The sequence below is a fragment of the Hyperoodon ampullatus genome, assembly GCF_949752795.1.
Source record: "Hyperoodon ampullatus genome assembly, chromosome: 1".
NCBI classification, from domain to species: domain Eukaryota; kingdom Metazoa; phylum Chordata; class Mammalia; order Artiodactyla; family Ziphiidae; genus Hyperoodon; species Hyperoodon ampullatus.
Genome location: NC_136914.1, coordinates 62,864,308 through 62,876,684, shown reverse-complemented (window position 1 = coordinate 62,876,684; position 12,377 = coordinate 62,864,308). Strand labels below are relative to the sequence as shown.

The 12,377-nt window shown below is 50.6% G+C and overlaps 1 protein-coding gene across 30 annotated transcripts in view; it reads left to right on the top strand.

Annotated features, from left to right (window-relative positions):
* CAMK2G (calcium/calmodulin dependent protein kinase II gamma) overlaps window positions 1-12,377 on the top strand; it is a gene marked incomplete at its 5' end in the record, with an annotated part of 53,736 nt that overhangs the window by 19,056 nt on the left and 22,303 nt on the right. For 28 of the 30 annotated variants that reach the window (XM_079719018.1, XM_079719016.1, XM_079719020.1 and 25 more), the window contains 9 exons: window positions 1,105-1,159; window positions 2,032-2,097; window positions 4,852-4,924; window positions 5,070-5,172; window positions 5,601-5,684; window positions 6,119-6,213; window positions 7,015-7,137; window positions 10,748-10,831; window positions 11,054-11,096. In XM_079719018.1, the coding sequence (XP_079575144.1) occupies window positions 1,105-1,159; window positions 2,032-2,097; window positions 4,852-4,924; window positions 5,070-5,172; window positions 5,601-5,684; window positions 6,119-6,213; window positions 7,015-7,137; window positions 10,748-10,831; window positions 11,054-11,096 (726 nt within the window). Of the gene's footprint in view, window positions 1-1,104; window positions 1,160-2,031; window positions 2,098-4,851; window positions 4,925-5,069; window positions 5,173-5,600; window positions 5,715-6,118; window positions 6,214-7,014; window positions 7,138-10,747; window positions 10,832-11,053; window positions 11,111-12,377 lie in introns of all 30 variants that reach the window. The other 2 variants (XM_079719017.1, XM_079719005.1) reach the window with 2 other exon arrangements.

Below are 12,377 nucleotides of genomic sequence, written 5' to 3'. Positions count from 1 at the left end.
CAGAAGACATTAGGTTGAGCTTTTGCCCACAAGCTCTGGAGGTGGGGAGTGGGAAGGGATTCTGCTCTCCAGCCTTTTCTTGCAGCCTTTACTGCAGCTCCATGCAGTAGCGTCTCGGAGCTGTCTTTGATGCTGTTGTAGGCACATTCGTGAGTGTTTTCTCTCCGGGCTCCGTTGCTTTGTTGCCTGGGTGTGTGGGCTACTCCACGTTTCTTATAGGAAACAGCGATATGGACCAGTCTTTGGAGTCAGAAAGAGCTGGGTTCACATTTGGACCCACTACATCTTTGGCCTTTGGCAAGATACTGTATGTCCCTGAGCGTCCAGTGTCCTCATCTGTGGAATGGGAGTAATACTTATCTCGGGGTGGTCATCAGGAATAATAAACTCCTTGAAGGCCAGTTCTATGTCCTTCCTAAATCCCGCCATCTACCACAGGGTCCAACACACAGTAGTCACTCAATAAATGCTTGTCGCATAAGTAATGTACGCAAAGAGCCTAACACAAGGCCTGGCACGTAGTGAGCACTTAATAAATGGTTATTGTTGTCGTCGCCTGAATCTGTGTGTTGCCTCCCGTGCTCACCATCCGTCATCCTCCCTCCACGCGCCTCCCTGCTGGGCTCTGCCTTTCCCACTTCTTCCCCTCCCTCTAATTCTTCTGTTCCCATTTACCCCAGGCTCTCAGGCTCTCCCATCTTGTCATTCTCTGTCCCCCTGCAGTCTGTGTCCCTCGGTGCTGCTCGCTTTGCGTTGCACCCTCACGTGTCATATCCCAGGACTACCTTCTCTGGGACCAGCCCCTCTGGGAAGAAGGTTCTTGCTTTTCTCCGTCCTGTCTTACTTCTTAGCCACAAAGCTTCTGTCTCTCGCCTACATTGTAGGCAGTCTGAGGTGGCGACCAGAGCGCTGGACCTCGGGTCTGGTCGTCTCTGCTTTGTGGCCATGTTGCCTTGGACTGGGGCTGCTAGGCGTCTGCCCATTCTCAGGAGAGAGCCTGTGGGGCTGACAGGACGGGGCAGGGCTGGGGTGGCCAAGGAGGAGAGGAGTAGGATTTCCAGGTTTTCTCTCTGTTAATCTCTGTCCCCATCTCCTCTCTTGCAGTACGCCTCCATGACAGTATTTCTGAAGAAGGGTTTCACTACCTCGTGTTTGACCTGTAAGTGCCGCTTTCTGAGGGTGTGGGGGCCTTTCCCTCCAGCCGGCTCAAGAGGAAGGCTTGGAAAAAAAGGCCTAAACTGGGTCTTCAGCCTCTGCCGAGGGTCCCCCTCCTTTGCCCGCGGAGAGGGGTTTGGTTTTGAACTTCCTCTGGTAATGGGCAAGTTGCCGAGGGTCTCCTTGCTCACTCAGTATCTCCCCCGGGCTCTGAACCCCGGGATGGCATTGCTCTTGCATTTCTGTTCAGCAGCACACCTTGTGCAGATGCTTTTTTCTTGTTTCTTGGTGTGTTGTCCTTAGTGGAGAAATAGAACATAGGTCTTTGCATGACCTTAAAGATTCTGGGAAATTGAAGGTACCTTTTATTAGTCATAAACTAGGCTCCCATTGGTCTCTCCTCCACTTTGGTTATGGTTTAATTTCTTAAAGGTGGCTCTTCACCTCCTAGAAATGCCTCTTTGATATTTTCCGGGTTGGGTCTCTGTGTCCTTGGTCTCATTATTCTTCAACTTCAGTGGTAGGTCTGTCATTCTTGGGCAGCTGGATCTTCGTATTCATATTGGTCTCAAATAAAGCTATGACTGTTTGAGTAGGTTGATTATTTTCTCTTAGATGCCTGTATATTCATCTTTACCAGAGTATTAGCTAATCTATAGGTTATAGAAACAGAAATGTGCAGGGGGAAGGGAGGGCCCACGTTGTCCCAAGGAGAAGCTCCATGTCATTGAAGGACTGGCGTGCTCTGGGCTCTCAGACAAAATGCATGTAGAGCTGACACTTCTCTAAAGCTGTTGTACAGTGTGACCTGTTACCTGTTGGATGCTGGGGTCGGACACCTGACCTGCCTCCTCTGACCCTCTTTGTTGGTTGCAGTGTTACCGGTGGGGAGCTGTTTGAAGACATTGTGGCCAGAGAATACTACAGTGAAGCTGATGCCAGGTGAGATGAGGGCCCTGGGGGCCAGGCGTCCTGCCTATTTGAATCGTCTTTGGGGGAGATCAGAAGAGCTCTTATCTGGACAAGGATTCTGTAGAGCTGGACTCAGGCTACATTCCGTGGGTATTGTTAGGAGTTAATAATTCAGCACTCCCAGATCAGTTTTTTTGCAAAGCTCTTACATATCTCCTTTACACTGTCACACCAGAAATACCTTTTCTTTGCACCACCGCCTACTCACAAGGGCCCAAGGACCCTCCCTATCCCTGCGTCTTTCTTTTGACAAATCCTACTGCATACGAGGCATCCTGGGGATGATCCAGAGATGGAGAAAACATGGTTTGTGTCCCAAAGGAGTGTAAATGTCTGGGTTAATAATCCAACCGGGGAACCTTCCTGGGAGATTTCAGCCTGAATCACCTTGTGTCTTGACCGCCATCACCAGCCCCCATGTCGGGCTCTGCAGGCTAGAGGACCATTCCTCGGCCATACCCTTCAGCCCCCAGCCCTCCAGGAAGCCCTGGCAGCTCCTTCGTGTGACACAGCAGAATTCCTCCCACACCGCAGCTCTGGGGCGCTTGTTTGGCCTGCCTTTCCTTCCTCGGCTCCTCCCCCGCCCTGAGTTTTCTCTCGGGTGATGTCCTTACAACTTGATTTTGATCATCCTGCCTGCAGCTTCTCAGGCATATGTGGCAGCCCTGGCTGCCTCTGGAGGGTGGGGGAGCACAGCTTCCTCACAGATTTCTCAACCCTGAGAGGCCAGTGTTTGCTGATCAACCTCAGATGCTTCAGCCTCAGGAAAAATTCTCAAGTGGGAGATGAATTCCAGTGCCAGCAGGGGAGGACCAGGCTCTGGGTGGGAGGAGGCAATGATAGCTCAGGGAGCCTGGGGGGAGGCAATGATAGCTCAGGGAGCCTGGCGGGGAGGAGGGGGAGCCGGGGCGGGTGACTGTACCAGTGGGCTTGGCCTGGCTCTGCTGGGACAGTTCGCACTTTTGCCATTTTTGGCCAGAAGGCTCTCCGTGCTAGCTTGGCTCTGTTCTAATTATATATTTCTGTGGAGACTCGCCTCTTCAGCTCAGTCTTAAAGTCTCTTTGGCCTACTCTTGGGCTGTGTCCTATAGGGAGGACTGAGCCTCAGCCTCCAGGAGCCCAGCAAGACCCTTTGGCTCTTGTGGAAGCCCCAGCATCAGCTTTTAAAGGAAGGAAAAATAAGTCCAGGTCACCAGCTTAGCACACACTTGGTAGTACCTGCTCCATTCTCTAGGCCAAGGTTCCTCAGCCTCAGCGCTACTGACATTTCAGCCAGATAATTTTTTGTCGTTAGGGCCCCTCCTGTGCATTGTAGGTTTAGAACCATGTACCTGCTAGATGCCAGTAGCACCGTCCCTCTCAGTTGTGACAATCAGCAATGTCTCCAGGCATTGCCAGATGTCCTCTGGGGACCATAATCATCCCCCAGTTTTCACCAGTGCTCTAGACTGCCAGTACACCCCACCAGGAGTTTGACTGCAAGTGTGGCAGGATGGTTTGGAAGGTGGATTCACGAATCAGCAGCTGAATGTGACTCTAGGTTAGTTTGTCTTTTTCTATGAAAAATCATGATCAGAAAGGCTCCTCAGGTGCCTGTTTGGAACCCTCTTTAGTACCTTGTTTCTTTTTTTTTTTTTTAGTACCTTGTTTCTTGATGGTGCCTGTGTACTTGTTTGTTTGTTTGTTTTGCGGTATGTGGGCCTCTCACTGTTGTGGCCTCTCCCGTTGCGGAGCACAGGCTCCGGACGCGCAGGCTCAGCGGCCATGGCTCACGGGCCCAGCCGCTCCGCGGCATGTGGGATCTTCCCGGACCGGGGCACAAACCCGTGTCCCCTGCATCGGCAGGCGGACTCTCAACCACTGCGCCACCAGGGAAGCCCCTGTGTACTTGTTTTATCTCCCCTACTAGATGATAAACTTCAGGGCAGGCACTGGGTCATCTTTACAGCTGGTGTGGTACCAAGCACAGTGCCTGTAGGTGCTCGATACATGTTTTTTTTTTTTTTTTTTTTTTTTTTTTTTTTTTTTTTTTTTTTTTTTTTGCGGTAGGCGGGCCTCTCACTGTTGTGGCCTCTCCCCTTGCGGAGCACAGGCTCCGGAGCACAGGCTCAGTGGCCATGGCTCACGGGCCTAGCCGCTCTGCGGCATGTGGGATCTTCCCAGACCGGGGCACGAACCCGCGTCCCCTGCATCGGCAGGCGGACTCTCAACCACTGCGCCACCAGGGAAGCCCCCTCGATACATGTTTAAATGAAAGAATGAGTGTACCCACCCCCAAAACGACTTAGGCTAATAAGTTGGACTATCCTTCCTGAGTTGCTACCACAAGCCTCTTCTCCAAGAACAGAGTTACCATAGGGGGGAAGAGAAACAAGGAAGGAGTTGGATGGTCTCTCTTTCTCAGGAGTCTGAGATGTCCCCCAGTTTCTTGGAAACAAATTGAAGATGTTGGGCCTTTACAGTCTAAGGAGGCATGGTGGACCCTGTTCTAGGCTGCCCTCTGCCATTATCTAGCAGGAGAGCCTGGACAAACCACTTAATCTGCTTGGGCCTCAGTTTCCTCTTCTATAAAGTAGGTTGAACAGATGATGTCCAAAGTCCAAGGTTCTAGCTCCTCATTGAGTGATTCTCTGTGAATCCCTGACCCAGAGTTAAGTGCTTTTGTCCACAGCGTGTGGTCATGGATGGCTTAACCCTGAACTGACCTTTCTTCTGCTTTTGCAGCCACTGTATACATCAGATTCTGGAGAGTGTTAACCACATCCACCAGCATGACATTGTCCACCGGGACCTGAAGGTACTACCCAGGTGCCCCCTTTGCCTCTTGCTTGTGAAGCATTGGCGCCACCTGGTGCCAGATGGTAGTACTGCGAGGCCCAAACTAGGCTCCCTCTGGGCTGCGGGGTGGGTGCCTCACGAGGTTCTCTGTCTTCCTTATACAGCCTGAGAACCTCCTGCTGGCGAGTAAATGCAAGGGTGCCGCAGTCAAGCTGGCTGATTTTGGCCTAGCCATCGAAGTACAGGGAGAGCAACAGGCTTGGTTTGGTAAGAGTGACCCTGTCTTCCTGGAATGCAGCCCCCGCCCTTCCTCCTCTTCCTGATCTGCCTTCCTCTTTCATAACTAGAAGCCAGACCCTTAATGGCCCTGGGCTCCTCAGGGACTGGAGGAGGGGAGGGTGCAGAACTCCCCCTGGCCCTCCATGACTCAGTACAGTGAGACTTGCTGCTGTTAGCACTGCGTTCTTGCTGCCTCTGGGGAGGATGGGAATTCCTGGTAGACACATGGACTTGCCCTCTGATTTAGATTCCGGGCACTACCAGAAGCCCAGCCCGTCATCTCTTGCTGCCCATATGCTAAGAGCTTATATAGCAAAAGCAACAGGAGTAAGAAGGGACTTGGGGGAAATTGCTAATGTGGATTTAATGAAAGAGAAAGTGGGTTCAGTGTGCCTCCGCTGTCTCTTCCGCTACAGGTTTTGCTGGCACCCCAGGTTACTTGTCCCCTGAGGTCTTGAGGAAAGATCCCTATGGAAAACCTGTGGATATCTGGGCCTGCGGTAAGCCCATTCCACACACTCAGCTTTTTGGTGTTAAGGGCCCTCGACTTCCAGTGATGGCAAGAAAGAGGCGTTGCTCTTCCTTGTGGGTCCCACAGGCGTCTGGTATATGTGAACTCACGGTGTTTGCTCTAGTGTCCCCGGCATGGCTGTTCCCATCACACCCTTCTCCCCAAGTATTTCCTAGATGAGGTTGCATCCTTCTTGAAGAGGGATTTCCCATGCCTTAGCAGGTGGGTTGTGCCTAAAGAAATCCCGGACGCGGCTTGGTGACGTGGGGAGTGAAGCATAGTGGCACAGCATTATTGGCTGCCATTCACTTCTCCTTCTGGTATGGCCTTGACTTTTTGGGTGGCTCTGAGCCCTGTGTGGCTTTTCTTGGTTCCTCAGCAAAGCAGGTGACTGACCCCAGTGATCTGTGTCCTGTCTTGTAGGGGTCATCCTGTATATCCTCCTGGTGGGCTACCCTCCCTTCTGGGATGAGGATCAGCACAAGCTGTATCAGCAGATCAAGGCTGGAGCCTATGATGTAAGGACCTGTTTGTTCCTGCCCCTCAGGCTCTGACCAGGGGAAGGGGCGTGTTGAGTGTGTCACAGGGTACAGGGAGTGTCAGGGACTTTGAGGACCCAGGGATGGGCCTATAGGCCTCAATTCTTGGCACCACCTATGCCAGGGAGCAGCTTTTTTTTTTTTTTTTTTTTTTTTTAACGGTATGCAGGCCTCTCGCTGCTGTGGCCTCTCCCGTTGCGGAGCACAGGCTCCGGACGCGCAGGCTCAGCAGCCGTGGCTCACGGGCCCAGCTGCTCCGCGGCATGTGGGATCTTCCTGGACCGGGGCACGAACCCGTGTCCCCTGCATCGGCAGGTGGACTCTCAACCACTGCGCCACCAGGGAAGCCTGGGAGCAGCTTTTTTGCACAGCCATTTTTGGTAGCTGTAAAAGTCACGGAGTCCACTGAAGCCCTTTGGTCTATTATTTGCAAAGAATGGTGTGGCTGTGTGGTGTGCTGCATGACATAGGGATGAGAAGTCTGGTGGCTCTCCCACTGCAGTGGGGCATTTGGCACAGCGCTAAACAACTGATTCCTCCTAGTAGAGAGATGGAGTTGAACCAGAAGATGTCAAGAGTCCCCCGGTCTGATATTCTGGCATCCTAACCATGATTGTTCTGTTTTACTTTCCTGGTCTTTAAGTTGACCCTGATCCTGGGATACCCTAGGGCTTTCCCACACCCTGCTGGGCAGCTTTAGGTAACACAGAGTACCCCAATTATAGGGGGTATGAGGCTCACACATTTCATATCCCTCCTTCTCCTGTTCCCGCTCCTTAGTTCCCATCACCAGAGTGGGACACGGTGACTCCTGAAGCCAAGAACTTGATCAACCAGATGCTGACCATAAACCCCGCAAAGCGTATCACAGCTGACCAGGCTCTCAAGCATCCATGGGTCTGTGTAAGTGTCTTCCACCGAGATCAAGGAGATCAGGGATGTCAGCTTTCAATGCGCCCATAGCACTCTTTACCCTCCTTCTTATGAATAGAAAATAATCATTTTGGGCCCTGAGCTAAGACCCAGCAGAGGGGAGGGGGCACTGGGTGGGGCCCAGGGGCAGCAAATGTCACTAGGAGGAGTTGGGGAGGCGATTGGGACTAACTGGCCTGTCTCTCCCCCACTCACTTGTCAGGTGTGGTTTAGCTTTGATCTTGAATGAGGGCTTAGGTTGACCCTTGCAGTCTTTAGTTGATGAGAGAAAGCAGCTGGCAGAACTCAGAGTGAATTGCCATGCCTAGAGTGCGTATTCAGATCTCAACTCTTAGACAACTCTAATGGAAATGTGACCAAGACCCAGCAAATAAACAGAAGGGGCCTCTGAGCAATGAAAAAGCGCCTCCTGAAGTTCAGTCATAAATCTCGCCTTAGGAGAAGCCCCTGGGGGCTATCATTGTGGGTCAGCATATTCTGTTTTCGTGTACGGTTCTATCAGGCTGAAATATCTTTTTTCAAACAAGAGGGTCTGCCTCTTGTTAGGCCTCCTGACAGCCACGATGCATTTATGTATTTGTTCTTTCCCGTGTTTACCGAATGCCTCTTTGATACTGGTCCCTGTGTGGGTGCTGTAGATACAAAGATGAATAAGGCATGGTGCCTTCCCTCACACATCTCAAAGATTATCTGGGGAGACAGGCACTCAAGCAGGCAACCATTCTGCAATGTGACAAGTACGTAAAAGAAGCTAATGAGTATGTAGGAACTCCTGCTGTCTTTGGTGGGCAGTGGGATTGCTAAAGGCATGGAGGAGGTGGGCTCTGTCCTGGTTCTTGGCAGATGACTGGGAGTTCCCCAGGAGGATAACCTGCAGACAGAGGTTAGCAAGGGCCAAGGTGAGAGGCCATGAGGAAATTGTGGCGAGTTTAAGGAATATTAAGTAGTTTGGTTGTAGATGAACGTAGGACTACAGGAATACAAGAGACTGAAGCCAAAAAGATTCCAGGACATACAGGTTTCTGCCTAAGGAGTTTGGATTTTACTCTGAAAGCACAGGGAACAATTTAAGGGTTTTAAAGAGGGAATGAAGTATGCAGTTAATTAAGAAAGATCACTTTGGAAACTGTGTAGAAAATGGAATTGAAGAGGAAAGAGGCAGGGGCAGAGAGCTCAGGAAGCTGTCGTAACCGTCTAAGCAAGTCCAGATGAGGTCTTGGCTAAGGGTAATAATAGGAGAGTGGGCGGTATGGCAAGGAGTGGACACATCTGAGAGATGTTTGGGACATAGAATAAAAAGGATTTAGTGACCAGCTGTATTTGGGAAGTGAAGGAGAGAGTGGGATCTATGAGGACTGCCAGGTTTTGAGTTGGTAACTGAGTGGAGAGTTGTACCATTCACTGACCCAGAGGAAACCCAGAGGAGGAACCTGTTTGGAGAAAAGATGACGATTTTAGTTTCATACATGTTAAGTGTGGTGTTTGAGGACCTCCAGCTGGAGACATCCAGTCGGTAGTTAGAAATATGGAAAAGAAGTTAAAAATTGGAAATATAGGTTGTAGTCATTTGGGTGGTGTTGGGGCTGTAGAAATAGATGGGATTGTTTCTATGCTGATTGAATTCCTTTTTTTGTTTTTTGGGTTTTTTTTTTTTCGGCTGTGTTGGGTCTTTGTTGCTTCACGCGGGCTTTCTCTAGTTGCAGCGAACGGGGGCTACTCTTCGTTGCGGTGCGCGGGCTTCTCATTGCAGTGGCCTCTCTTGTTGTGGAGCACAGGTTCTAGGCACGTGGGCTCAATAGTTGCAGTACGCAGGCTCTAGAGCGCAGGCTCAGTAGTTGTGGCGCACAGGCTTAGTTGCTCAGCGGCATGTGGGATCTTCCCGGACCAGGGCTTGAACCAGTATCCCCTGCATTGGCAGGCAGATTCTTAACCACTGCGCCACCAGGGAAGCCCCTGATTGAATTCTTAACTGTGGGCTGTTGTAAGAGAAGAGATGGCCACCAGCATTTAGTGCCAGGGAGAGTTGGAGGAGCCAGCAAAGGAGACTGAGAATGAGAATTTCCATGGGAGAAAGAGGATCAGGAGATCCTAAGAAACAGGAGGTCTCAGGAAGGGAGGTTCTGTAATCAGGTGCTTCAGAGAGTCCATGATAAAGACAGAAGAGAGCCTGTTGGCTCTGACCGATTAGAAGCATTGTTTCATTATTTCACTGTTAGAGGCAATGGAGGGAGAGAGACTGAAGCCTGTTTACAGTGAGGTGAGGAGGGAATGAGGGTGAAGAGAGAAAGACATGGTACTAATTAGAGAAGATGGATGAGTCAGGGGAGGTTTTAAAATCTTGCGCTTGACTGTATTGTGTAGACTACAGAGAAGGATATAATCCAGAATAAGGGGTTAAAAATATTGGCTAACTGAGGAACCAGTGTTTGGATAGCACAACGAGAGAGGGACTCCTGAGCCCAGGTCAAGGGGTCAGCACATGAGGGATGATGCTTCTGAGACCTGGGATTAGGTTGCAGGGGTGTGAAAATCAGCTTGTGGTTGGAAGGCTGAAGTTGAAGGAGTTCTTGCTTGATGATCTCTCATTTCACTTTGTGGAGAAGTTTACACTTTGGAGGAGGAGGTGTAATATGAGATCTGGGGAAGGTAGATAAGGTTGGGAGAGTGGCTTCGGGAACTAGGAAAGGGAGCGGCCAGAGGGGAAGGAAGGCAGGGTGGCCCTGTGGGGGTGTGGGCACCAGGCTGCACGTTGTAGGATTTATTTTTTTAGCAGGCTGGCCAAGGTAACAACAGCAGAGTGAGGGAATGAGCCACTTAAAATGGGTCCTCAAGAACTGCGGAAACATTATGTTCTGGGGTCGTGTTTGTGGACCCCACCCTCCATCCTCCTATATATCTCAGCAGACCCTGAGAACATCTCTGTATTAGGATATGTAATCGTTGATGCTTGTATTGCTGACCCTCTGTCATCAGGGAAATGTAAATCATGTTCAGGGGACTCTGTTTAAGGAGGAAGTTAGCAGTAATACATTGAAGAAAAATTCCCATCCAAAACGGTGAAAAGAATTAATGCTTCAAGGTAAAGATCCTTAGCTTCTCAGATCACAGCTTCACTTAAGACCTTGTTGGCGGGTGGGATGGTTGTTGAGAGGAACTCTTAGAAGGAATGAATGTTCTCTCTGGAGAGCAGGAACCCTTTCTGTTCTCTCACTGCCCAGAATCTGGAGCGCAGTAGGTGCTCACTAAATAGTTGCTGAAGGAGTAACTGCATGAGGATCACAACACACAAAATACTCTCCCGTTCCATAGCCTCCATCTCTCAAGGAAGATTAGAATGCTCTCTTGGGCACCTTCATCCAGCATCAATTACCGGTGGTGTTTTCATGTCCAGATTATTGTCCTTACATAACCTTGATTTTGGGGTAGTGCTTTTATTGTAAAAGCATTTTCACATCTATGACCTCATCTTATCTTCAGAGCAACTCTGGGGCAGCTGAGCACATGGCCACCGGTGCTGGGACTATGGTGAGGGGCCTAGGAGCCGGTGGGGGGCTCACAGGCCTGTCTATTTGGCTTCCAGCAACGGTCCACAGTGGCATCTATGATGCATCGTCAAGAGACGGTGGAGTGCCTACGCAAGTTCAATGCCCGGAGAAAACTGAAGGTGAGTCTTGCCTTCCGGGCCGGGCTGCCAGCATCCTGAAATCATACCTTTCAGCAGTGCGCCCCCTGCCCCATCACAGAAGGAAGCTCCCCTCCTGGCTGGAGCTGAGCTATGAAGGTTGTACTCATTGGGAGCTCCTAGCCAGCAGCTGCCCTCTGCCTGAGAACAGACTGTGCTTTTCTAGAGCCTGATGGAATTCACAGGACCCTCTTCTTTCCCCAGGGTGCCATCCTCACGACCATGCTTGTCTCCAGGAACTTTTCAGGTATGTTTTCAGCTGTGCACTTTAACTCTACGAGGTGAGTGGGTCGGAATGGGCTGTTGCCATATATCATGCCATCCTGACACTGGGTGTCTCAGGCAACACCTTGACCAAAATGATGAGGATCCTGTTTGGAGGGGCTGCTGCAGCTGAGTTTTGTAACCTGAAATTCTGGGGGGCTTTACTTGACTTCAGGTTTATGAACTGTATTCCCTAGAACCTCCCAAGGAGTAGTCTGCCCAGTCTTCCATTTACCTTGTCCCTGGGCATTCTTATTTAATTCTCTGAAGACTCTCAGCGCTTCAAGATTTTAGCCAGTCTCAAGGGCATTGGAGGATGTGCTGGGAAAAAGAAGGAGATGAGATGTAGTGAATCTTCCCAGACACCACCATTAATTGGCTGACTGGACGGTCACTGCATCGTTGTGTCCAAGTGGAGATGACTAATAGAAATTATTCCAGATGTTTAAACCTTTTACAGGGACTGTGCTTAAAATATTCTCTTTTATACCAACTGTGAAAGTGAAGAAATAGAGACCAGCAGGATGGAGGGAAAGGAAATTGCTTAATGTTGCGTGAGGAATTGGGAGAGTTGGGACCAGTAATTTGTAAATCACACTTGACATTTCTTTTTAAGATGCAAGACATTCCACCTTCCCCTTCCCCCCACCCTCATCATTGTTTGCCCTCAGTTGGGAAGCACAGTGGCTTTTCTGTGAGGAAAAGATTAATGACAGGACTTAAGACAGAAAGGTTTCTTCCCAGTTTGCCTTTTCCCCTGATCTTCCCTCCCCCTAACCCCCAGCCCCACTGTTTTGGTTCAAGACCCCCTTCTCATTCTCATAACCAGACTCCCTCCCTTGCTTTCCTTCTACACAGCCATGGGGGGGGGGGGTTGTGTGTGTGGGAGGCTCAGGTGGGCAGCTACCTGGGCAGAGATTGCTCCCTTGAGCTTGGGTCCATGGGCTTGGCTGTACTGGTTCCCAGTAACCTCCAGCCCTGGCTCTGGGGCTTCATGAGCTCTAGCCCGAGTGAGAGCCCCAGGGCCCTGGAGGGTCAGGACTGGAGAGTAAGCTGGGAGAGTGTCCCCTTCAGGCCCATCCCCTGTGACCCTAGTTGGGGCTCGATCTTGTGTTCTGGATTCACCTCACAAATGGGGACAGGAGGGCACAGTGGGCCACCTCCTGCAGAGGTGGAGCTGTTGTCCCACATCAGGCCTCTGGTCCTCTAATTAATTGCACCTTCTACTTTCTGGGTTTAAGAAAGCCTTTCTAGAGGACGCTCA